This window comes from Leopardus geoffroyi, chromosome B4, assembly GCF_018350155.1.
Source record: "Leopardus geoffroyi isolate Oge1 chromosome B4, O.geoffroyi_Oge1_pat1.0, whole genome shotgun sequence".
In the NCBI taxonomy this organism is placed as follows: Eukaryota; Metazoa; Chordata; class Mammalia; order Carnivora; family Felidae; genus Leopardus; species Leopardus geoffroyi.
The window spans coordinates 128,802,093-128,829,370 of record NC_059341.1 but is presented as its reverse complement, the minus strand read 5'-3'; the positions used below and the strand labels follow the sequence as shown (position 1 = coordinate 128,829,370).

The window sequence follows — 27,278 nt, the reverse complement described above, 5'->3', positions numbered from 1 at the left end:
GTCACCTGAAAAGACCAACCTGGGGGCTCTTACAAGGTTCCCTTCCAAGTTTCCATTGTGGGAAGATGTGAAATCTGTAACTCAGCTCTCCTGTTGGTACTGGTTCCTTAGAATTTCACAGTAGCTGACCTAGAGTGGCTTTTATGGAAATGGGATTTCTACTTTTAAAAAGGACAGGCAGGAAACCTTCTAGGCTCCACAGTCATAAACTGCCCACGAGGTATAGGGTTATCTAAAGAATTCCTGACCTTCCATCAGCTCTTTTTTGTATTAATCTTTGAGAAAGGTCTTCTCTCCCTGTACATCCAACTGTATCAAGTTCAGGTGGTACCCTTAAGTTTTGGGCTATCTTATGTCACGTTTCTGAACAGTTAGCTGGTTGGTGATCCAAGGTAAATGATTCAACCCACAAGTCCTTGAGAAATACAGTGCTTACTGTGTCTCCTTAGTGGTTCTTAGGGTATAGTGTGGGGACACCTGTTTCAGGACCACACAGGGCTCTGGTTTAAGAATACAGATTTTTTTTTAAAATTTTAAGTTTTTATTTAAATTCAAGTTAACATACAGTGTAATATTAGTTTCAGGTATGCAATATAGTGATTCAACACTTCCATACAATACCTGGTGCTCATCACAACAAGGGCACTCTGTAATTTTCATCACTTATGTAACCCGTGGCCCCACCCACCTCCCCCCGGTAACCATGAGTTTATTTCTAAAGTTAAGAGTCTGTTTCTTGTATTGCCGGGGGCGGGAAAACCAAAAACAGATTTCTGGACCCTACCCTGGACCTGATGAATCCGCACCACCTCTGGGTGTGATTCTGGGAATCTGCATTTTCTTTTCTTTTTTTTTTTTTTAAGTTTGTTTATTTTGAGGGAGAGAGAGAGACAGCACATGAGCAGGGGAGGGGCAGAGAGAGAGAGAGAATCCTAAGCACATTCCATGCTGTCATCATGGAGCCTGACGCAGAGCTCAAACTCACAAACTGTGAGATCATGACCTGAGCCGAAACCAAGAGTCGGGTGCTTAACTGATGGAGCCACCCAGGTGCCCCTGGGAATCTGCGTTTTCTGTAGGCATCCTCCAAGGTTCTGATGCCTCTGAGCTGTCTTCTGTTAATCTTTTCCCTATGCAAGTTGTTAGAGTTTATTCTAAGAATACAGTTGAGATTATGTCTCTTTGCTAGTGAAGACCCTTTTGTTTCTTCCCACCATCTTTAGGACCTTGTCCAGTGTTCTTTGGCAGGTCATACAGTATTCTGCAACATTCCACCCTTTCCTCGTCTCCATGTTCTTCTTCATCACTTCCAGCTCCAAGCTTTTCCTGGGTGTATCAGACTATCACACACACATGCACGCACAGTTGTTTACTTGTATCTCTGTGCCTTCACTGATGATAATATCTCCACTATCCTGCTTTTCTCTCACTATCTGAGAAACTCAATTTTCAACACATTTTTTAAGACCAGTTTAAGGCTCATCTCTTCCAAACATCTCTAACTGGCTACCCTTCCCTCCCCACCTCTCTCTCCCTTTTAATTGTACTTCTACTAGACTGCTCTTATACATACACTTGGAGTTCATCAGAATCCAGTTGATAACCATATTCTAGAATTACAGATGTGGTAACTAGTTTCTAAGATGTCCCCCAATAATCCCTGTCCACTAGTATTCACACCCTTGTCTGTTCTCTAACCACGTTGTCAATAACCAATAAGTTAACCAATAAGACATTGCAGAAATGACACCATGCCACTTTTTTTTTTTTAAGTGTGTTTACTTTTTGAGAAAGAGAGCACAGCAGGGGAGGGGCAGAGAGAAGGAGAGAATCCAAAGCAGGCTCTGCACCGTCAGTGCAGAACCCAGTGCGGGGCTTGGACTCACGAACAGTGATCAAGAGTCAGACGCTTAACCGACGGAGCCACCCAGGCACCCCAACACTGTGTCACTTCTGAGCCAAGCCGTAAAAGACACCCTAGGTTCTCTCTTGATGACTTACTCTGGAAGAAGCCACCTCCATGTTGTAAAGACATTCAAGCTGCCCTATCAGGTGGTGCATGTGGTGAGGAGCTGAGGTCTCCTATGAACAGCCAGCGTCACCTGCCGTGCATGTAGGAGTGAGCCATTTTAGAAACAGATCCAAAGCATTCAGATGTCTGCAGGCTCAACTGACACCTTGACCGCAACCTCAAGAGAAATCCTAAGCTAGAACCACCCAGCTAATGTGCTCTCAAATCCTTGACGCTGAAACTGGGTGAAATAATAAATATTTCTGTTTTAAGCTACTATGTTTTGAGGTATCTTGTTATGGATAATGAATATCTAGTAGACCATGGACTCCTTGAGAGCATCAGCTATGTTTTATTCATCATGGACTGTGGTCCCTAGCCTCTCCTCAGTACCTGGCCCACATTAAGTTTTCTAGAAACGCTTATTTAAATGATCACAACTGAGCTAAAGTGGATTTTTTCTTATTTTTTTTTTTTTTTGCTGGAAAGCGTAAATATAACTGCAGATGACTTTATCTCATAGACATGAATCTCCTCTTTTCTGTTGCTTTAAATATCTTTGATAATATTAACAATGAACAACGATAGCCAATACTTCTATATAGCACCAGCATTCTCACAGTCCTGTAGAGTATGAGCTGTAAGAATACCCATTTTACAGATGAGAAAAGTGAGATACATGGAGGTTTAATCACTTGCCTGATGTGACGCACCTAGTGAGGGATAGAGCCAGGATTCAAACCCAGGCAGTCAGGCTCCAGAGTGCACACTGTTAATCAGTTTAAAAGCCTTTTAATTATTTTTTAATGTTTTATTTATTTTTGAGAGAGAGATAGAGCGTGAGTGGGGGAGGGGCAGAGAGAGAGGGAGACACAGATTCTGAAGCAGGCTCCAGGCTCTGAGCTGTCAGCACAGAGCCCGATGCGGGGCTCAAACTCATGAACTGTGAGATCATGACCTGAGCCGAATTCGGAAGCCCAACCCGACTGAGCCACTCAGGCGCCCCTTAAAATCTTGCATTTTAAATATTGAGCGCTTACCATGGGGCAAGCACTGGGCCAGATACCTTAGTTCCCCTGACTTATTTAATACTTTCCCAAACCTCATGTGATCTATGTCATGTTCTCTATTTTATGGGTGACAAGGTACAGGCTTAGAGAGATGAGCTTGCTGGTCTAGAGGCCATGGAGCTGGACTGGGAATGTGGCCAACCAGACGCCTGAGCTTGTGCTTGTTCTGTGGCCCTTCACTGTGGTGTCTCCCAGAGCCCTGCCCCATCTGCGATCCTCACCCTCCTTTCTCAACAATTATGTTCTGAACATACAGGTTGGTTGCCAAGACGACCACTCAGAAACAACATGAAAGGCAAATGACTTTTCGAACATTCTGCGGGTAGGAAGACTTCTTTTTTAATTTTTAAAAAGGTGTCAAGGTGATTTGTAATCCACAGGAAAATGTTGATATGGGTGAGAAATCTATTCTGAGCAATAAATATTTCCAGGATGATGGGGGAAAGCTTAGAGACTATAAATAAAATAACTCCCTAGGAAGAGAGCAAGATGTGCTACTATTATCCCTATTATACAGATGAGACAATTCAGGCCCAGAGAAATGTGGCAGCCAGGAATACCCAACCCCAAACCCTTCGCACCAAATTGGCATGAAAAGCTGCTTCTCTGTTTGTCTGGATGGAGACAGGCTCGGTTATGACAATACAGGATCCCACCGGGGTGAAAAGCACTCCTGGGACCAGGGGCAGGGGGCGGGAGGAGAGAAACATTCATCGTTTCAGAGTGGAATGTCTCAGGCTGGGGGCTGAGAGACCGGATAGGAAGGACTCAGGCACTGGGATGGGGGTGGCTAATTGAAAGCTTACACAGAAGGCTCTTAACTAATGCCTGACCCACAGGAAGCACTCAGGAAATGCTAGATGGTGTTTTCTATTGTTCTTATCCTTGGGGCATCCCCAGTGCCTCCTGAAACTCAGCGTCTTCAGGAAGAAATTTGCATCATTCCTTGATAAAACCAACCTCTCTTCCTGTCTTTCCCTTGTCTGTCAGAGGTAAGGAGCCTGGCATCACATCAAGACATCGCTTCCCTTCACACCCTGTGCTTCCATGTTCCTGTTACTACCCCGGTCAGGTTTTCTGAGTAACTTCTCTGAGCATCAGATGAACCCAGCATCAGATGAACCTTAAAATCACCTGTAGCACTTCATAGACACTCCCCTTGGGATCTGTCTGACAAGGAGCTGGCAGTTTGGGGAAGGTGAATGTTCCCTGGAGAGCATCCCCCACCCCCTCCTCTGCATAGAAATCCTGAAAACCTGGGATTGCTAATGCTCCTTGATGTGTGCATTAGGTAGTATTCTTGAGCACAATTGCATTTTTGCTAATTAAATCTTAGAACATGCCACTTAGAATTATTAACAGCCATTACAAGGATAATTGTCCATTAAAATAAACCTAACTTTCATTTTTATTATTGTTTTAATTACATAAACCCTTCGGTGTGTTTAGAATGATGAACATGCTAGGTTCTTGTTCCGTGACACATTTTCATCTTCTAGGATGCTCTGAGGTCAGTCTGCCTGGGGTGCCCCCAGGTCTCTGCAGTGTGCCTCTGAGGACGGTCTTCTCTCTGCTGACCCCATGACTTAATGTCCCTGATTGGACTGAAGTTTATTGCAGGATGGGAGTGAGATTTGATAGCAGCAGGGGTTACACCAAGAGACTGTCCCAAAGGTTTCACGGGTGACCACTTCACCCAATTTGGTGGATAAGTAGGTTTTGACTCCTAAAACCAAGGGTATCCTGTCCAGTTTGGAGAACTACCAGCAGAGGCTTTGAGTTTCCAAAGAGGTCTCAATTTAGGATTTTGTTAATAATCTATGTAGGACTATAGGGAAAGGTGATGAGTGACCTTTTCCTCTGACAAAGCCATTTTCATTCCTGACTTCCCTTTACTGTTAAAGGTAGCCTCATTCCTTGCTTTTATCAAGCTCGACATCCTGAATCATCTGAGCCTCCACTGTGCTGACAGACCTCCCCTGGGAGAAGTGGCCTTTGCAGAGACCGGCTGGGTGCCCAGCACCAGGCCCGGTGCTTTGCCTTTCTCCCAGTGGTGTTGTAAAGAGAGCGTTCCAAGCCCCCATTTTGCAGATGAGAAAAGCCTCACAGAGCTGAAATGATGGGATGGCGCTAAATCCCACGCTTTCGGGGCTCAGCAAGCTGTGCCTCTTCTCTTGCACTGTTCTGACCCTGGACTTGAGCAATTAGGGCTGTTTCTGCTGCTAGTTGCAGAAAACGTCAAAGGTAGGATTTAAACTCAGCAGTCATGCACGTCCATCAAACATTTTTTTTGAGTAATGACTGTGTTGTTACCACAGCAAAAATGACATCGTCCCTGCTTCGGGGAGTTCCAGCCCAGAGCTGGTGAGAGACATGGAAAATTAGACACAGCATGAGAGTGTGCCGTGCTGGAGGGAAGCGGCTTGCTCCAGGAGCCCATGCCCAGCCTGGGGCCCCAGGGAGGTGGCGACTGGGGGGTGCCTTCTAAGCTGAGGCTGGAAGGAAGAACAGGATTAGACTAAGGTGGGGGTGAAGGGGCATGTTATATTCTACTTCTAAGAGAGAACACCATTTATAATAAATGTATCAGCTTCTTACCACACATTCTTTCCCCCTGTAGATTCCTCGGTTTTCTTTCTGAGGTTTTCTTTCTGAATACAAACTCCTCCGAATGCTTCCTTTACCTCTAATTGAACACTCTGACTTAATTGATTATGTATTAAGTCGGGGACTTGGGGCGACATTCCGGCCTGGGCTCATGTTGAGATTAATTTATTCCTGTCTGTCTACCGTTCTGTGATGCATCTGAGTGCCTCACATGTGTGTTAAAAATAAAGCCGAGAGTCGGGGCAATCTAATTAGATGGCTCAGCCCAACACTCTGGTGTTCAGTCTTCACCAAGCTCTCCGGCTTTGATGGTAACCAAAATAGATGAATAAGTTAATCAAAGGTCTGATTAAATAGCACAGCTCTGCCGCGTGGACCTATGATTGCCAAGCTTCAGTTCAGGAAGGTTCTCAGGGGAGAGAAGAAGCTGAGCTGAGTTCCAGAGGCCAGGGCTTTCATGAGGAAGAGTTCTTTAAAGTCCACTGGAGGCACTTACTTGAGGAGCCCCCAGCCCTACAATCTAAGCTGACGGCTAGTCAGGGTGCTCACTTCAAAGGAAGGATAACGTGGCTTGGGGAAGGAACGCATGCCTTCCCCTGGCGGCTTCTAACTATAGCTTTGCATCCTGCTCACTGTGGGATTGTGGGCAAATCGCTCACCTTCCGGTGCCATATGCCCATCTGTCCACCCGCCCATCCTTCTGTCCATCCTTCCATTTGCCCACTCACCTCCCATCATGGATAGCATTTTGCATCTGTCATGTAGAAGGCATTGCCTTTTGGTCTTGGCCATCATTCGTTTAATGACTGCTGGATGTATCAGGCAGTCTCTCCAGGTGCTCTCTGGCCCTTCTCCACCCTGCTTCGTGCCCTGTGACGCTGCTACATAGGGCCATGCCTCTGAGCTCCCTTTCCCTCTGGCTTCCATTTGGGTTTGTGCAGAAGGACACCCTCACAGGAGATTGGTGGGTAGGAGGGGAGAGAAGCCGAGTGACATGTGTCTCCCTGCTCTGTCCTGTGAGATTGCCACAGACTGGCCGTGTCTCTCTACTGAAGTTCACTGCTCCTTCCTGGTGGCTTATGTGTATGGCCGCCCTGTCTAGACTCCAGCAGCCACTGGTACCAGCCCTTTGGGCCTTGGGTGGTGACGACCCTCCACTCTTTGTGTTCTCGGGTGCCATATGGTGCCTCACAACTGGCCCTAAATTATGCACACGCTTCGTAGATAGTTCTTTTATTACCTGTTTTCCTCAGGTTACCCAGTTGGAGTGTGCCATTTCCACCCACACCTTGATATAGTGCAGTAAGCAGGACAAGTAACTGCCTCTTTTAAGTGACAGAAGCTCAGAAAGGCTGAACAAACTTGTCCAAGGTGACATGGTGATTAAGGGACACCAGAATCTGAATCCAGGTGTGCCCGACTCCAGAACTCTGGATCCCCACCCCCCTTTTTGGTATGGAGCAAAGAGGCATGGCTGTCTAAATCCTGGACATGATGAGAGAGATCAGGAGGAAGGGTGGGAGCTTCTATGAGCTGAGGGTCTTTTGTGTATGGAACACTCACCCCGTCTGATCTCTAATTTTTCTGTGAACATGTGATGTAGGCACCGCCTCTATTTTACAGGTAGAGGAGCTGAGGCTTAGGTCAACCCCTTGTATGGGACAGGGGTTCACATTTTGCCTTCTGTCTCTGCTTTCCCTCCTCTCTGCTGCCTGGGAACACAGTGTTGGGGGTGACAAAGTTCAAGGTTCTTTTCCTGATGCCGACACGTGGTGAGCAGTTTCGTCCATCATCAGTTTATGTGTTTTCTTTTTTTTTTTTTAATTGCACATGTATGCAAAGGACCATTGTAAAACTGATAAGGAGTAGCCGACATGGTATTTTCAAGTACGTTGGAGATGAACGCAGAATCCGGAGGGGGTTTCAGAGATGGGCCGGACTGTGTGAGTTACCATAGGGCTCCTTTTTCATAGCTTTCCCAAGGCAGCCTCTGTGTCCCTGTTTTCCTACCATTACTAGATGTGGGCATGTTTAAAAAGAATGCAGGGCTTAGGTTTTCTTTACAACAGTAATAGTTGCTCACTTTAAAAAGTTGAGAAGTGTTTAAAAGTGTAGGGGTGCTTGGGTGGCCCAGTCAGTTAAGCGTCCACTTTGGCTCAAGTCATGATCTCACAGTTCATGAGTTTGAGCCCCACGTTGGACTCTGTGCTGATAGCTCAGAGCCTGGAGCCTGCTTCAGATTCTGTGTCTCCTTCTCTCTCTCTCCGTCCTTCCCCTGCTCATGCTCTGTCTCTTGCTCTCTAAAAAATAATTAAACCTTAAAAAAAAAAGTGTAGTTAAATATATATGTATGTGTGTGTATAGTATACATATCCTTTTATCTAGAGAGGGACCTGTCATCCCAAAATGACCACTATTATAATTCAGTGCCGTGCTTCTATTTTTTCTTTCTCTGCGTAAATTTGGGTGTTTTCATGTTGATTATACATAGTGGTTATTAAGCAAAAACCATTTTAAAACTTACTTTTTTTCTTTTAACATCATATGCAAGTTTCTTCTCAGTACATCTTAATCTACATTGCTCATAGCCATTGAATAGTATGCTATCAAGCTAAAAAAAAAAAAAAAAAAAGGCATGTTTTCATTAACTGTCCAGTGTAGGGGTATTTGGATTGTTTCTGTTTATTTTATAACATGGTGATGAACATCTTTGGGAACAAAACTGGTTTCTTGCTTTTAAATGTGACTTTTTTTAAGAACAGAGTCCTCAGAATGTCCCTAAAGGGCAAAAGGGAGGGGTATTTTTTGGAATCTTAATAAGGTGGCCTCATTTTCCACTAAAGAATTCCATTATAAGTGTTAACTTTTTTTTTAAGTTTATTTATTTTGAGAGAAACAGAGACAGCACGAGCAGGGGGATGGCAGAGGGAGGAAGAGAGAGAGAATCTCAAGCAGGCTCTACGCTGCCAGCACAGAGCCTGGTGTGGGGCTTGAACTCATGAAACTGTGAAATCATGGCCTGAGCCAAAACCAAGAGTCAGACGCTTAACTGACTGAGCCACCCAGGGCCCCCCAAGTGTTAACTTCGTGAAAAATAAGTGTGTTTTTGCCTCCATGGAGATTCCCCATGGCAGCTAGAATGGGGACCCCACCCGTAGTTACATTCATATATGTCCTGTACCTGTGCAAACTTTCAGCACACTGGTGTTCTGTATTATTTTTCGCCTTGCCTTTGGGTCCCAAGTGGTACTGAGATGTGTGAGTTGCTGACCGAGTTACCGACCTTTGGGACGTTGGTTGTCCTGTTATATCATGTGAGGATTTCAGTGGTGGCTCTCCATTGGTGGTTCATTACTGTCTATGGGTGTGTATCCTCTTACTCCCCAGTGAAGAGTGCTGCATGGGTCATGACCAAGTCCTTCTCATGTGTTGGAGAAGCAGGAAAGGAGCAACACTCATTGGTTTAATTACAGCTCTAAAAAATAGATAAGCAGAAGCTTTGACAATGCCACTGAAGTAGCAGTCTTTAATGACAAGCAGAATATGATTTAAAGAAATATTTCTACCTAGGAACAATTAAGTATTATTTGTAAAAATGAGGGTATGATCCAATTTTTATATTTTTATTCTTTTGCACATATTCTTATTTCCCCCAGTGAGCCTGTATACTCTCTATAATAAAGGTTTTATTTAAAAAAATTTGAGCTTAGCATTTGAAATAATATTTATTTAATAAATATTGCTTTTCCTCTCCCTTGATTCAGATGCATTTTCTTCCAAAAAACTTCACATGCCAAACTGTACATCACATAAACGTATCTTTAAGGAAATACTCATTTACTCAGCAAATTTTTATTGAATACTTTTTATGTACCAGGCACTATTTATAATGTTTATGCAAAAAATGAATGTAATGATTCTTTTTGTTTTTCTTTTTTCTGCTCCTTCTCTTCCCTGCCTGGTGTAGTCTGAAGTTTCCTGGATCCCCAACAAACACTACTCTGGCATTTATGGTCTAATGAAGCTCGTCCTGACCAAGACTCTCCCTGCCAACCTGGAGAGGGTCATTGTCCTTGACACGGATATCACCTTTGCCACTGACATTGCAGAATTGTGGGCCGTGTTCCACAAGTTCAAAGGTAATTGTACCCCATGTTCCCTGGTATCTTTAAAGGTCTCGCCATGCCAAGAAGAGGGATTGTATTTTTTTTTTTTAAATGTGAGGCCGACACTTAATGGGTCCATACTAATGGACAAGGAATTACAAATCTAGTTAAGTATCAACTCTACTGGCATTTGAAACACGTTTGAATCAAACTGGCATATGTTTGCATTTCTTTAGTAAATAAAGAGGTAAGGTTTATGTTCATAGGAAGAACCCAATTTAGGATGCATTGTAAGAGAGAAACGTCAAATGTGTATATTTTGTATGCGGATAATTGAGTGTTGACTTAGCTGTGTAGAGACATACATTTATCAGTGTTTTTTTTTTTTTTTTTTTAATCAAATGATGTTTTGATTGCGAAGAAGGCCTGTGAGGTGGTAGAGATGGGTACTGATTAGAGTGTTGGAAAATGTTCTTATGGCTTTTGCTTTCATTAATGTCGTGGTTGATCATTTTTAGGAAGTGTATAAGTTTGGCTTTTTATGACATTCCCTCTCATCCAGTTAGTTTTTTCTTAGCTATTGTGGCTCTTGTCACTGCCTCAAGGTATATGAGATTATGTGGTGGGGAATTGTGAGCCCAGTAGGTGTACTTGACTCTGGTGTGGATGCATGGGAGAAGTGACAGGTTAGCACAAATCTCGGGCTTTAATTCTAATCCCCCCTCCAGATGTCTTTCTTAAAATTGCATTATCTTACAAATTCTTCTCTGTATTAGACAAATGCAGTGGGAGATAAATTTGGGAGTGAGAGGTTTTTTTTCCTTTTTATTTCTTACTTTCCTTTTTAAAATTGCATTCTGGCTTCTGTGTGTAAAATCCCTCCTGCTACTTCTCTGTAGCTTCTTATCCTATGAAGGTGAGCTACTACTCGGTGATTTTTAAATCACAGCCGTTTCCTAAATCTCAGGGTATTCCAGTTGGTCTCATGGACAGAAGAGTAAATTCCTCACCTACTCTGGTCTTGGCCTGCTTCTTTCTGGGGGTCTCTTAGCTCTAGGCTAATTGAAAAAAAAGTCCTCAGCATCTCATGGGGGAGACACTCTGACCCTTAGACTCTTTCCCTTGTTAAGATCGAAACATACTTTCCTTACCCATGTCAGTAATGACACTAATAGAGACATCATGTGGCTCAGCTCTGGTCTCTTCTTCACGGAATGTTGGGGGTCTGTCCTTTCGTGTCACAAACAAAGAAACTGAGCCTTGAAGGCATGCAGGATTCAGCCCAGAGTCGAGACCAGAATGTGTATGTGTGTTGGCTTCCGTGCACGCCTCTTTTTGAGTTCCCTATTACTTCTGCTTGTTTTTCTGATTACATTGAACTCCTTGAGGACAATTTTTAAAAAATAATTCTAAGATATTCCTACTTTTATGCCAATGTCTAGTATTCAGTGATGTGTTTATTCAGCAGGCATTTATTGCATCCCTACTGGGTGTCCCTGGTATGCTGGGCTCTGGAGACTTCTTCTGAAGGGGATTGGAGAAGGCAGCTGGGAGTGCTTCACAGAGGAGGTGGTCATCATGCTCTCACTTGCCAGAGAGAAGTGGTTCTGTGTGGTGGATGCCGACATTCCCCTTTGGGAATAAAGGATGTATTACCTCCAGCTGCTGGGATCACTGCTCGCATGTGGCCCTCAGCTACCAGCCCCTTGAAGAGCCACATGCCTGGGGCCACGTCCCCTTCCTGGAGAATGTGGAGTCTTGCAGAGCCAGCTCTAACACTCCCTGGAGAACCCCTCGCAGCTGGTTTTCTCCCTCTGCCCAGTCCTCTTACCTTTTCTTTTCAGATGCTCTTCCCAAGACCCGCTCCCTAAATTAACCTCCTGCATGCTAACTTCTGTATCAGAGTCTGCTTCCCCAGAAACTCACCCTGAAATATGCATTTAAAGCTATAAGTCTCCCTTGGAGAAATGTAACTCAGCAAAATCACTAGAACAGGTGGTCACTAATTGTAGCATTGTAGCTAGGAAATACCATTTATTCTGTCCCAGCTAGGACCTGCCATAGTGCTGGTGGGGTTTTGAAGCCAGTAACAACAATAGCATCATTGTGGTTTTAAATCCCTCGATATCATCTGTGAACGAAAGGCTCCCAAGGTGCTTGTGGCCCAAGGATTTGGATCCTGGGGTAGAGCAGAGTATATGAGCCAAGGTCAGGACAGGGACCTGGGGGTGGCAGGAGCCAAGGGGGAGTGTGCACTTGAATGCAAGGAGCTGAGTTAATGGGCTATATTTTATTTGTGCATTCTTTCATTGGTTTATTTCTAGCATTTGTTAGGCCCCTGCCGTGCAGAGGAATATATTAGATGCTGTTGTTACCTAAAACGGTCGAGAACACAGCCCCTGCCTTCAAGGAGCTCACAAACAAGGCAGGCTGCGTTGTATTTTTATCTATCACCAACAAAGGAATATAAAAACATCTGAGGTTTTCCCATGCCCACTCTAACTTTTCTGAGATAATACGGAGGTGAAAAGAAAATAAGCAAGCTCTTCTCTTCTCCATATGGCACTCTTTTCTACAGCTTTTTTTGTTGTTGTTTTTTAATTATTTTTTTCTAAACTGGAACGATTAGTAGCCAGAACATGGAATAGGAAGAAAGCCCCATAGGACAAACTCATGAATGTAGGAAGTTCTGATCCCAAAGGGAGAGTTCCCCTCTCCTGAGGGCAATTGCATTTGGCGTTCTTCACCATAAACATTTTGAGTGACATTGATGTAGTTTGGCCTTGTTAATTCTTCTCTGTTTCACAACGGCTAGTTATCTGGGGCTCTTGTGTTCAGAACACATATGCTTGACTCCTTCGTAATGCTGTGAAATTCCCCTCACCTAAATCCATTTACACGGAGACACTAGTAAGAAGCCTTTTAGAAAGGGCTTAGATCTTTGCTCCGCCTCCACCATGGGAAACTTCGGGTGCCTCTTGGAAATGTCCACACGCCCCCGGAGACTTGACTTGACCTAAATGGCAGGTGCCTCCCTCCGCACCCTTACCACCAGCTGCCACTGCTGGAGGATTTTCAGTGATTCTCAGCAAAAAGAATCGAATGTGCCACGGATAGCGAGAATGAAGGGCCACCCATTCGGTCCTATTACTGAGCTTAATAGTTGCCAGATCATCTCCTGACTGTTGGGAATGTTGCAAGAATGAAAGAAACCCAGCCCCTACCCTGGCAAGTGTATAGTTGAGTGGGGTGGTCGGGGGGAGACAGACAACAAACAAGTAAAATATACAGTATATTAGATGGTGATTAGTGGTTGCTCTGGAGGAAAGGAGATGAGGAATACCTCTGTGTGTGCACACATGCGTTGTTTCAGTATTCAAATCCAGCAGCAGTGGAAGCTCTTCCAATGGAAGAGTGACATTTAATGGAAAGTGACATTTAAGCAGAAACATGAAGAAGTTGAAAGAATAGGCATGCCAGGTGCCTAGGGAAAAGTGGAATAGTGTCCCAGGCAGTAGGAACAGCAAATGTGACGTTTCGGGAGCCCTGTGGCCTGGTTTGTTTGAGGAATGGGATGGAATGAGCCCAGGATGGCTGGGGGCTAATGGGTCTGGTCACGGAGGTCTCCTTTGTCAGGCACAGGGAGAATTGTGCCTTACCCTTCTGTGATAAGGGCAGCCATTGTGCAGCTTTGAGCAGGAGTGATGTGATCTGACAGATGTTTTGTTTTAAGTTTATTGGGGGCGTGGAGGGGGCAAAAGTAGGGAAGGGGCAGAGAGAGAGGGAGAGAGAATCCCAAGCAGGCTCTGTGCTGTCACCACAGAGTCCAGCTCGGGGCTTGAACTCACGAATTGTGAGATCATGGCCTGAGTGGAAATCGAGAGACGCTTAACCGACTGAGCCACCCAGGTGCCCCCTGATTGATGTTTTTACTGGGTCATCCTGGCTGCCCATTTGAGAATAACAGGAAGCAAGGAAACCATTCAGGAGACGTGGCAGTCATCCAGGCGAGGCCTGTTGCTAGCTCAGACCCGAGGGGAGCAGCACAGGTGAAAGGCATCGTCAGGGTAGGGGTACATTTTGGAGGTCAAGGTGGTGGGAGGTGAGAGGGCACAGAGTGTGGGACGCCCAAGCCGGCGTTTGGCAGACCCCACCACAACTGCAAGAAGAAGATTTGGGTTTGGGACCCTTTAAATTTGGAATGCCTCATTGGACATCCACACGGAGATGCTGAGAAGGAGGCAGGTAAATGAGTGTTTGGAAAGCAAAGAGAAAATACTGGTTCCTACGGACTTCTTCTGGTCCAGGCCCTGAGCTAGAAGCTTTGTACTTTTGAAAAGCAGGATAAACTGGGCCCTAGAGAGGCTAAATAACTTTTCCTGCTCAGAGAGCTATTCACAGCAGAACTCAGCCCTGGACCATCTGGCTGTGGAGTCTGCGCTCTGCCTCCTGCATTTCTGGGCTTCCTGATGGTGAGGGGGCTGTGTGTGTTCCAGGGCAGGGGGGGGGGGTCGTTGGGGGGTGTGTGGGCTGGAGGGGGGGGCTGCCCTTAGTTCGGCTGTGACCGCTGATCCTGAGTCACCCACCACCCCTGAGTGCCATCGTTTTACTGCACAAATATTTAGAAACACTATCTGATTTTAGCAATACTGGAAGGGGCTGTTAGGAAGGCATAAATAATAAATGTACCCCCATAATCTGAAGCTTTTAGAAAAACTCCATGCTGCATGTTCAACCTAGTATTTTTAATTCTTGAGAAGAAATGCCTTCCCTGTAGGAAGAGCATATTGCCATCATGTAAAGTTCTGGCCCCAGAACAGGTATGGTCAGAGTACCAAGCACAGGCGGGTATTGCCCTGCTCACCCCCACGGTGCCACAGTGTGGGTGGGTCTGTGATACCAGTGGATATTTTTCAAGAGCTAACAGACTCACTGTGGACCAATTACAGCTAACATTTTTAAGCACTTACTCTGTGCCAACCACTCTGTTAAGCACTTTAGGTGAAACTCATTTAATCCTTACAACACTCCCATGAAGTAATTATTGTTAATGTTTCCATTTTAAAGATCTGGGAACTCACGCTTAGGGAGACAAAGTAGCTTGCCCAGCACCTCAGCTCCTAAATTGTAGAACTGGGATTTGAACTCAGATGACCCGACTCTAAATCCAATACCCTTTACCCTGCACCTACACTTCCCAGAGGAGCAGATGGAGTTTAGAGTCTCCGTGGAGAGACCGAAGCTAGAAACAAGAAAGCAGTCTGGGTGACCCTGTGAACTGGGCTGTAGGGGTGATATAGGCATCCTGAGAACAGAGGTGTGGAGGCAAAATCAGGGCCATGGAGAAGTGTGGTTTTCCCAGGATTTGAAAATAAAATTTTGGTTTCCAGAATCCTGGCCCAGCCTGTGACATCCCAGAACATCATCTTTAAAGTAGCCGTGAGCCCCAAGAGCTCTACTCATGTGCTCATCATGGCCAGTAGAAGAAGGCAGAATCGGGGTCGCTCTGTGACCATGGTGGGTTAACTGACTTCTCTGGGCTCAAATGAACCAGGGACAGTGCACGTCTTTGTGAGGAGTGCACAAGATAACGTGCGTCATTCTCCCCAGGTTCCACTTTCTCTAAGGACTCCCACCGGAGTATGGGATGATGGTGGACATCCTTAAAGTGTGTCTGCTCCATTACTTTGCAGCTTTGTCTACAAAGCCCTCCTCAGCACTGGGGTGGCTGTAAGGGTAAAATAATGTAGAAAAGCTGAATATGAAAAACCTTGAAAGTATGGCTTCTGGAAAGACACTTGTAGAACTTTTGTGATTATAACCACTTGCCTTGAAGGAGTTTTTAAACACTCGTAACATTTCTTCCAGTGGGTCAGGTCTATTTCTTGTCTTGTGAAGGCTGCCCCTCCCTTCTCCCTCCCTCCCCTCCCTTCTTCCTTGTTCCCTTCTTTCCTTTTTCCCTCCTCCCCTCCCCCTTCTCTCCCATTTCCCCCTCCTTGCCCCCTCCCCATTCCCCCCTCCTCCCCCCTCTACCATTCCTGCCCTTTTCCCCTCCCCCTTTCTCTCCCCCCTCCTTCCCTGCTCCTCTCCTTATCTTCTCCTTTCTCCCCTCCCCCTCCCTCCCTCTGTTAACGGAACTGGTGGAGTAGGAAAAGCTTTAAAGGAAGACCTCAAGTTTCAAGTCCCCGCTGGTATGCTTATCAGTGGGATGATCTTGAGAGGTGGGGGGGGGGGGCGGTCATTTAACCTCTCCACCATGCTCCCTTACCTGTAGAAAGAAAACACAGATGCTACCTCACAGGGTTGTGGGTTTGAGGAACCCTAGTGCCCAGTACACGCTTTTCCTTCCTTGTCTCATTATTTTTTCCTTTTCCTTTTCCTTTTCCTTTTCCTTTTCCTTTTCCTTTTCCTTTTCCTTTTCCTCTTCCTCTTCCTTTCCTTTCCTTTCCTTTCCTTTCCTTTCCTTTCCTTTCCTTTCCTTTCCTTCCTCTTCCTCTTCCCTCCTGTGTCTACTGTTTGTCCTATCCCATTTGCCCCTTTTCCTTTGACTTTAGATCCTTCTCCTTCCCTCCCTTCACTGACCTGCAAGTAAAGTTCCACACTCCCCTCCCCCTTCAGCTGACTTACAGGGAGTCAAAGGGCCCATGTTCCCTGAATAAAGCCAGCCCTCCTTGGCCAGGCCTGCTCTGGACAAGGTCCCCCTCACTGCACATCTGTTCCTGCCTTCCTAGAGAGGCTGCTCGGCCCCAGGGAAGAAAAGCAGAAACTTTGAAAGCTATGAAGTTTCAAATCAGGTGCTTTCCAATGACTCTGACAGCCTGTGTCTGTGTGGGTGGTGCTCTGTAAGTGTGGAAGGTGCTGGGGTTCTGCTGTGATGGGGTGAGTCTCTTCTGTGGGGTTTGTGTTTCATTTTAGGGTTCAGTCAAAGGCTGGGGCATTTCTTTTCGTCTGTGCCGTGGTTTCGAATGTTCTCCTGAACTCCTCCTATTCGTAAAGTTCCTTGCTCACCACCAGTTTTCATTGCTTTGTTTTTTAACTGCTAATTCTTAGCTGATTTTCCGTGTGGAAAATTTGAGGGCCCTTTATGTCCTCATCCACTTCCTTCTTCGAGTCTGTTGTCCTGTCCATGCTGCCTTCCATTCAGAGTCCAGGAACTAGCTCTTTTTAAGTTTATTTTTATTTATTTTGAGAGAGAGATACAGAGCAAGTGGGGGAGGGGCAGAAAGAGAGAGGGAGACAGAATCCCAAGCAGGCTTTGCACTGGCAACACACAGCCAATGCGTGGCTCGAACTCACAAACCCACCAACTGGGAGATTGTGACCTGAGCCGAGATCAAGAGTTGGAGACTCAACCAACGACTGAGCCCCCCACGTGCCCCCAGGAACTAGCTCTTGGCTTCTCTCCTTAGAAGCTCACGGTTCTTCCCTTGGACAGGCTGAAATGCTCATCACTGGTGGAATGTCAAGGGATTCTGTTCCTGGCAAAATTGGTGAAGACATTTTAATTATTTTTCCCATTAACTTGGAAGGGGATCTGCCTTCTTTCACTATATTAGAAAAATCGTTTGACTTCTCTGAGCTTCCTTTTTGCTGTTGTTCTATGAAAGTGGGGGAATAATTTGGCCATAAACACCCCCCATAGGTTTTATTTTGGTGGTGAAGTCAGGAAATGGCTCTGCCTTGCATGCTACTTAATCATCAATGATAATTCCCTTTCCCATCTGCGTCTTTGTTTTCTTGTTCTTCAACCAGCAACTCCTGAGGAGTTAGGGGGAACAGAAACCCACCTGCTTCCCTGCCACCCTATCCCTGTCCTTCTGTCTGCCTCCATGTTCATTCATCCACTCATTCTTTCGTTGACTCCTTATCTTTTGAGCCCCTGGGCCCGCCTCAGGCTTGGGAGAAGAAAATCATGAATGAGGCAGACCCAAGTCCTGCCCTCACGGTACTAATTTCTAATAAGTGCTTTTCACGTGTCAGGCAGTGGGCTATTTCATTTAGCATTCATAAAAGTCTTTGTCTTGCTGAGATCATACAGCAAGTGGCAGAGACTAGACCGAAGCCAGGGTGGCCCCAGAGCCCGTGCTCTTGACCACTGGATTCTAGATCCAGCTGAACACATGGTTACATAAAATGTGGAAAGTACCTTGAAAGGGAGAATTCAGGGTGAGGTAGAATCACATTTCAGGGAAGGCAGCCCTGGTCTGGTGGGCTGAGGGAGTCAGGAAGGCTTCTGGAGGGAAGAGGCATGGTGATATTAGCCTCCGTGTCACCTCCCAGAGAGAATGCCACATGCAGATCCTGGAGAGAGAATGGTGCAGACAGGCATTGAAGGGAACATCAAATCTCCCCAGACAGACTGGGAGGGCTCCTGCCTCTGGTCCTTTGCTCTGACGTTCCCCTGCTGGGGAATGCTTATTCCTAGCCTGCTCTGTCCTGCTGCCCCAAGTCCCTACAAGTCTTGGCTCAGATCTCAGCTTCTCAGTGAGCTTCTCCTGATTGTTGCCTTTAATCCTGCAACCTGAGATGCCAGCCTCTCGCTCCCACCCTGCTCTTTTCATGTTTTATAGTAACTGTCACCTTCTAGTCTGTCTTGCAAGGATTTACCAAGATGGCTGCTCCACGCTACCCACTAAGCAGCCAAGACCTGGGTACCCGGATGCCTCTGGCTTTACCTGGTTGCTGTGTGTCTTTCTTGCTGATGCATAAATACTGCCTTTGTCTGTCTTATTCCTGAGACATTTCCAGCATCCAGAACTGTGCCTGATAGATAATAGGTGCTCAGTTAATATTTGTTAGGTAAATGAACAAATAAAGCATATGATTCTAGGTGATTTGTGGGGTGGAAAGTAAGAGAACTAGGAAGGGTCTTCTAAGTTACAGCTTTGAGTTTTATCCACAGGTAATTAAAAGGCTTAGAGTTTCAGGTAGAGAAGTATGCTCAGATTCTCAGATTGGAAAAGACTTCTTTGGCTGCAGTGTGGGCAATGATCCAAAAGGTGAGGCAGGAAACCCATACCTTGAAAGAAAGTTGTGACAGTATGCATTGGGTTGGCTACTGCTTCAGTCCAAGCAGAACATGTGGCCTATGGTAGGATAGTGCCCCTGGGAGCAAGCAGAGGACCTGGATTAGAGGTGAACTAGGAAAGTTGAGTGGATAGCACCCGGTGCCTGGAGTTCAGGGTGGAACGTGCAGAGACGGATGAGCAGCTCTGAATCTTACAGCAAAGGTCTGGGCTGGAGGTATCTTTAGGTGTTGCCTTTTTGGTATTAAAATAGTGTTCTCACTGGGCTCTTACAGTTTCCTTTTCTGAACTTCCCAGTGTGCCCTAGTGTAGCATCTGTTTTCTGTTTTCTGTGGTTCCTGGTTTCCGAAGGGAGAGTGGCAGGATTTGCTGTCCCTAATAGAAGGCTAATGAGCAATCAGCAAGCACCAAGCAGGGTGAGGTGTGGTTGGCAAGCCGTGGTTAGTGAGCAGGAGCGACAGGGCGAGTGCAGAGCTGAATTCATCCGAGAAAGATCCCCGACCTTGCCCTGATTGTGCAGCACATACCTGGAGACTGAGGGCACCTCCTGCTGATGTGGCCGTGTGTTCTCAGGCCAGCCATGCCCTATACATCCCCAGGAGCTCCCTGACTGGGCAGTCGGGACCTCTGTCAACTGCGTGGCTGTTCCTAAACGCACACGGCTCCGGGCTCTCCAGGACACTGGGAGGCTCCCAACAAAGAGGAGGAAAGGCACATTTCTAGAAGTGGCTGTGAAGTATTCCTTCCCTTCTTCCCTAATTCACATGTCCACTGCCAAGGAGTGGGACAAAGACATCCAGGCCCTTTCCTTTGGGTGGGTCCCCTTTCTACCCTCGGTACCATCTCAAGTCAAATTTCCTGCCTGTCAAATGGGGATAATAATGCTGCTAGGGTATTGCTGCGTGGGTCGTGTGAGATATTGCACGTAGAGGTTAGCTCAGTACCTGCAGAGTCAGCACTGACCGTGTGTAGCTGCTGCTGGTACTAATATTAGAGTCATTTTGTGGCCATCCCAGTAGGGCAGCTGTTTGGGGACCTAAGATTCAGGGTGGGAGGATCTGGATATCAGAGGAGGCAACCTTAGTCCTCTGTGAGTAAGGCGCACTCCCCAGATAGCCCCAGTCATGATCATGGTGGAGGAGGGGAGCCTGGGAGGAGGGTCCTGGGGGAAGTCAGGGTTTTGTCCTAACTGGAGAGCATCAGCTACGTGTCTCCGTGGGGAGAGCACAGGCTCTCCCTGTGGAGTGTGCCAGTCCCAGGACCTGGGTCTGAGGCTGGCTCTCCCATACAGTTGGCACGTCTGTTGCTCAATCTCAATGGGAATAACAGTTGGGAGGCAAAATATGTAATTCACCTAGTGCTTTGTAGGTATTTGTTATGTTAGCTCAGTTTTTCCATGCAGGGGTTTTCACATTTTACTATCTGCAAAATTGAGATGTGTGACTTACAAAAGTAATTTGCCTGATGGTCTTTTTCTCCTGGAAAATGTTTTGATATATCCTATAATCAGTGGCCTCTTAGAATCCAGAAAATATGGTGTTATTATTTTTTCTAGCTTTTTCTTTTATCGTGGAGTGGTAGAGGAGGGACAGAGTTTGGGTAGGGCTGTAGACTGGAGTTGGGAGGGTGATTAGAATCAGTAAAGGAGAAGGATTTGCGGGGGTGGGGGGGTCTTAGCAGGCCACTCTTTGATCTCCTGTTATTGTATGACCACAGGGTCCTGGGTCATCTGTGCTGTTGCTATTTTTGGTGAACACCTTGCTTGTGGCTCCCACGTTGGAATGGTTACCACCCCTAACGGGCCCTTCTGCTGTGGAGACTGACTGCGTGTTTCCTGGAAATAAAAAATATGTCGTGGGCATGGAGAAAAGGGGAGATCATCAAGTCATGGAACGGAAACATTTTAGGCTTTGAAAATTTCAGAAAGAGCTATCAAAAAGCTTAAGCATCAAACCCAGAATTACAGGAAACTGCTCTGCCCAGAAGTCTTTTTTTGCTCATTCAGACATTCAGTAAATATTTCCTGAGCACCTACTTGGTACCAGACACACAAGCGATGCTCTCTAGTGCTCAGTCTATTAGAAATTGATGCGACTAATTCATTCTTCCTTGAAAAAAATCAGATCGTTCTGATTTTTTTTTTTTTCTGGGAACACTTTAGCAGTCTGTGTACCTGCTGCCCGCTCAGGGCGGGACCCCAGACTCGGAGAGGGCGCAGTGCACTGGGAGTGCCACTAGGTGGTACCTGCCATTAATGTGAATTATTCAGGTTGCTTTTCTTTCAGTTAGCTGATAATCAGCTACCTTGAGGCAAAGAGATTTTGATGGTGAATGTAGCTTTAGTGGATGCATAGAGGATATAGGGCTGTCCTGGGTCATTCTGGGGGAAGGGAGGGAGGGTGAGGGAGCAGGTTGGGATCAAATAAAGGCATGAGAGAGAGAGAGACAGCTGCAGAATAGGCAGTAGGAGGAAAGAAGCAAATACCTGTTGAATGAATTGATGGAGACAATGACAGAGCCCATCTTTGGAATCATATGCTCAATTTTTTTTCTTGTTTGCTCTACAAGTATTTTGGCTAAAGGGGCCTTACATGAAGGGTAGCTCTAGGGTGGAGAGGCCCTTTTCTGGTATCAGAATTACCTGTAAGGTCTTCCCAGATTTCACATCACCAAGGCACACTCCTGTCCCCCACACTGGCCTGGACATCACCAGTGATCTGAGATTCATTGCCTTCATGCAGTGTTTCTCTAGCTTGGTGATGCTGAGATTTGGAGCTGGAGAACTCTTTGTTGTGGGGAGCTGGTTCTGTACATTGTAGAGGTTTAGCAGCATCCCTGGTCTCTACCCACTAGATGCCAGTGACACCACCCTCCCCAGTCTGGACAACCAAAAACATCTCCAGGTATCACCAAATGTCCCCTGAGGGGCAAAATCTATCTTTTTGAGAACCCCTTCCTTAGTGGCCCACCATTACTGATGAAAGTGTATGGGCTCAGTCAGGCATTGGTGGTGATGGTGGTTTTAAGTGGTTGATAATGAACGCTCAAAAGAAGAAATAAAATTAGAACTTTCTATAACTTGTTTTATCAGTTCCTATCTTGGAAAACCCCCAACCAAATGCCCTTTGAATGATTTCTGAATCATCCCTATGTTCAAGTTCCTGTTCTATATGCTCCAGACTTCTTTTCCCTTGTTTATCCTCAATGCTAGCCTCGAAGATGCTTGAACCGTAAATTTTCTCTTTTTCTAGGGCTACAGATAGAGTTGAACAGCCAGTACTGAATTTCCTTTCTCAGAAAATAAATGAGTGCATTCATTCCCCTGTACCTGGAAAGATACATGATACTAAGGGAAAGTGTGATTGAATTAACCAGACTCAGATGCATTCATATCCATAGAAGGCCATGATCCTGTTAGGACCCACTGGAATTTACCATCTTCCCCCGAAATTACAAGAGGGACCAACTTACCCCTCATCTACATCCTCATGAAAAGAGGAAATCGGCGCATGTCATTCGCTGACTATTGCAAGGACACAATTTTTTTTTTTCCCTCCGAAATGCATATACATAGATTATTAGCAGCATCTAATATATGACAAGGACGGACGTGGCCTGTCAAGGAAGACAAATAACTGTTCTCTTCTCTGCAAGGTGCGCTGGGCTTGCCCATCTGGAAGAGTGCAGTGGGCAGAGGTGTGTGTGCTGATTCCTTATTGAGATGGATGGAGGGGCCATTTAAGGGAACACTGTCAGCCAGCCTAGGACCAGGTAAAATTACCAGCTTCCCTAGAAGCAGAGGGTATTTTTTTTTTTTTTTCATTCACAACCATCTTCATTAGAAAAGGAAGTCTGGTTTCTGTTTTTTCGTTTGCCTTTTGATTGGTCTCAGAGGCAAAGAGGTCACGACAATTTGGGGCTTCTCTTCTTTATTCCTGAGATGGCAGAAGAGACCCAGGTTGATGCCACAATGGCAAGAAGTCTTACAAGATTAAAAAGAAGATTCCCCAAATCCAGCCACTGAGCATTTTTATTTTTGAAATGATGTGATACTAGGTTTTCAAAAAGGAGGAGGCAGCCTTTGAAGGGCCTGGGGGGAGCAGGGAGGAGGGAAGGGGAAGGAGGAGGGTTGGTTGGTAGGGATGGAACTTACTTTTTTTTTTAAGTGAACTTTAAAATTCTGGAACAATTTTTGAGTTACAGAAAAATTATGGAGCTAGTACAGAGTTCCTGTACGCCCTGCACCCTCTCTCCCTTATTATTAACATCTTACATTAGTACGGTACATTTTGGGGGGCAAGTTGTCTTTTATTTTATTTTATTTTATTTTATTTTAGGGAGAGAGAGAGAGAGAGAGCGAGTGAGCTCCACTGAGCTGGGCAGAGAGGGGGGAGAAAGAGAGAGAGAGAGAGAGAGAGAATCTTAAGCAGGCTGGACATAGGGCTCAATCTCTTGACCCTGCGATCATGACCTGAGCTGAAATCAACAGTCAGATACTCAACCGACTGAGCCACCCAGGTGCCCCAGAACTTGCCTTTTTACAAGCTGCCTGGTACAGTCCAGACTGTGCATGCAGCCTAGATGCTCTACATACATATGCTTCTTTCATCACAACAGTCCTGACAGAGGGATAGTCCAATCTCCGTTTTTTATAAGAGTGAAAACCCAACACTTAAAGAGGTTAAATAACAGACCCAAGTCACCTCACTAGTACATGGCAGGGCCACAATGATAGCCTCTTTCCTTTGTCAATAAGCCCACAGGTTTTTCAGCCCTGCTCCTTGTTGGTACTGAGCTGTGAGGATAGTGAGTGATACACCTGCCTTCAGGGAGAGGACACTCTCATTGAGAATTAGAAGGGCACACAGCTCCTGAGAAAGGACTGTGGGCAGAGATAGGAGGGCATGTACCAAGCACAGTGGCACCACCATTGAGAGAATAGTTAACTTTGGGGACTGGGAAAGACGTCACCTACATCATAAGATACATTGGTTTTGTGCATTGGTTAGAGTATCTCCACGAAGGAAGAGGGGAATGGGACATTTCAGGCAGGAAAACATAATGGGCCAAAGTCACGAGACATGAAAGAGTATGGCGTGTTCTTTAGACTTCAGGGGGTTCCCTGTGGCTGGAAAATTAGTACAAAGAATGGAGCATGGGAGGATGGGTTGGAAATGTGATGGAAGATTGAAAAGTAGGCAGGAGCTAGGTCATGGTGGGGGCTGGCATTGGCATTCCATGCCGTGGAGTTTGGGTTTATTCAGAAGATAGTGAGAATCCATTGACTGTCTCTAAAAAGATTGACCAAGTCAGACCAGTCAGTCACCAGTATGAAAAGGTGATGTGCTGTAGTGGGGGAATGAATTGGATGGTATAAAACCAAAAGCAAAATCCAATTAGGTGGCCATGTCAGTAATCCAAGTAAGAAATGATCATTGCCTGGACAAAGGTAGTGGTGGGATGCAATGACAGAATCAATTAGAAATGGATGGATGTCCAGATACAATGTGATACAAGAGAGAGATTTGTAGATGACTCTTGTTTCACAATTTAGCAGATTGGGTGTGAATACAAGAGGAAGCATAGTGCTGGGTGAGAAAATGAGTTCAACTCTTCTACATGTGATATAGTCGTGCTAGTGTCAGTACCGGAGGTTGATGTTTTAATGGTATTAGATGCTTCCTCATAATATACTGCATTTATGCTCCACTGTGGTAGAGGTCCTGTTTGTCTGCTCAGCATCCATGTCCCCCTTCCATAAACATCAGCAGAATGTCTTTTTCTTTTGAAAACCTTGCCTCTTCTTGTCTTAATTGATTTTCAGGGGTGGTAATCCATCCCTGGCTGCAAAGTAAGGGCATGAGCCAGTTCTGGTCAGCGTCAGGACCCCAGCCATCTCCCTGGCTCTAGTGATTGATTGGTTCAGGGTGGTTATGTGCCCCATGCTGAACCAATCAGAACATGAGGCCAAGGATTTTTTCTGGAACTTCTGGAAAAGATTTTCCACTCCAGTTGCTAAACTATGAGGAGATGAGACTGGAACTTCCATCAGTCATTTTGCCACTGTGTCAGGGGCTCCTTGAGACCTCCCCTAGATTCTGTGATTTCCTAGGATGACTTACAGGACTCAGCGTGAGTCATACTCATGGCTATGACTAACTTCAGCAGAAAACATAAAGCAAAGTCAGCAAAGGAAAAGGTACATGGGTGAAGTCCAGGAGTAACTAGGCTCAGGCTTCCAGAGTCCTTTCCTAGTGCCGTCATCCAGGTCACACTTCATTCCTCTAGCAATGAGTTGTGGTGACATTAGTGAAATGCTCTTCACCAGGAAAACTCATTAGAAATTTAGCACCTGGGATCTTTACTGGCGGCTTGTCATGTAGGCACCTTCTACTAGCCCATACCGAAATACCAGACTCCCAGAAGGAAAGCAGGTGTTCATAATAAACCATAATGTTTGCACAGTTTAGACAATGGGCAATTCTTACCAGGGAAGAGCGGGAACCTTCCTGGAACCCAGGTTCACAGGTGCCAGCCAAGGCCTAACTTGGCAAGCAGGCCTTTTAAAAGAGAAAAGTATCAGGCCGGCTGTGATGCCTCTTTCCTGCACAGCTTTTCTGTCTGAGAGTTAAAGCGGATCTGAGAGCCTGAAAAGAGAGACCGATTCCAGATTACATTGTATTATAGTCCCTAGTTCCAGCCATGCCTGAAGCAGATTTTCCTTTTTTAATTTCTTAGGTCAATTTAAATTTCTGTCACTTACAGTCTTAAGAAGCACACTGGCCAATAAACCCTATTCTACCTAAAATGTTCTTTTTTAACTTCTTTACCACAAATCCCCCATCACTGTTCCTTGTCTCAAATGGGGTCTTCCTCGGTGACCAGGACTAGCCTATAATAGACATGGTAAATTTTTGGCACGTGAACAGATTTTCTTCAGTTTTTTAGAGGAGTATTCTGTCTAGATTGAAAAGGTAGATTTTGGAGCCGATTTATCCTCGAATGTGACCTAAATTAAAAGTTTGACCTAACTGAATATCTCCTTGATCTTCCCTTTTACATATTACTCTTTCCTGAGAAATTGGCCATAGCTTCTAGTAAGTAGTGCCTCCAGCTTGGGCTCTGTCCTGGGCATTCTTCCTTGTTTGGCCTAATTAACTATGTCATCATTCAAGCAGATTAGGTGTGTGCCTTCCTGGGACATCAATTAAAAAATAAATCAGTGTTTGTCAAAGTGGAAAGGTGACACGTTGAAAGATGAATTTTCTTTCCAGTCTTGTATAGAAGCAGTAGAAAACAAAGGAAGTGTTGTAGTGGCTTTGCTGGCATGCTCACATGGAGGAAATAGGGACTGGAAGGATGTTAAGAAATTGTGAGCTAGTTTAGTGCTTTCTGTCGCAAAGGTAAAGAGAGGTCCAGAAGGTCTTTAATTTGTGAGATGCAGTTGCAGGAGAACTTAACTTAGGTACAGGTCTCTGTTTTGTCATTACTACTAGCCTTAGGCAGGTCACTCTACCTTTCTGACCCAAGGATAATTCTTTGATAAGTATTTATTGAGTGCCTCGTGCAGAAATGAATCTGTAAAATGAATGAGTTTGCCTGGACAATCTCAATGCCCCTTTCAGGTCTGTGAATCTTAACACAAATTCACATGGCTAGAGGCAAAGCCAGAATCACAGAAAACGTGAGTCCTTTTCATGCCTCCCTTGTCCCTGCATTTATCTACCAGCAAGTCCTGTGAGACCACCTTCAAGGTGTATCTCAATCCAAGCCTAGGAGATGCTAAAAAATTAGTTATTGAATAAACAAAATTAGGTCTTCAGCTTCTGTGGCTCCTTGGATTCTAGAATATTGTTTGTTTGTTTGTTTGTTTGTTTGTTTTCCCCTGTCTGCTCCTATAAAGTAGGAAATCATCTGCCCTGGAGTCTCCAAGGGGACCTGAAGCAGTGAGTTTCAAGGCAGGCATGAAACAGTTTAAGACAGGAGTGGAGATCCAGTGAGGAGAATGAAGTCAGCCCCAAAGTAGGGTTCCCATGAGGATCTAGAACTTCTAGAGTGAACGGCGACTAGCTGGCTTGGCTCAGTCCAGTGAGAAGCTCCTGACAGTGGGCTTCCAAACCCACGCCAGGTTCTGGCCTCTGTCTTGGAGAGAGGTGTGGAAGCACCAATGATGGGAGGTGGGCTTTGAATACCTGTTGATGCTTCTCCATTGCGGCATACGCTAGGTGCCCATCCCTATAGCATTTGTTCCTCTGACTTAGGTTTTTAGAGGCACACTGATGCCCATGACTTCGGCTCTACGTTTTTGTTTTGTTGTTGTTTTTGCTTTCAAATTTTGAGGAAGAAAGTATGTTTTCTTTGTAAAACAGTAAGAAGAGAAGTCTAGTCAGGACAGGGTGCAGGCAGCATAAAGACGCCCTCTGGGCATTATTGTAATAGTGAAAGAGCTTCATCTCCA

The 27,278-nt window shown here is 45.5% G+C and overlaps 1 protein-coding gene across 4 annotated transcripts in view; it reads left to right on the top strand.

Moving 5' to 3' along the window:
* The window catches only part of LARGE1 (LARGE xylosyl- and glucuronyltransferase 1), a 543,301-nt gene that overhangs the window by 303,459 nt on the left and 212,564 nt on the right, over window positions 1–27,278 (top strand). For all 4 annotated transcript variants that reach the window (XM_045467269.1, XM_045467268.1, XM_045467270.1 and 1 more), the window contains one exon: window positions 9,656–9,827. In XM_045467269.1, the coding sequence (XP_045323225.1) occupies window positions 9,656–9,827 (172 nt within the window). The remainder of the gene's footprint in view (window positions 1–9,655; window positions 9,828–27,278) is intronic.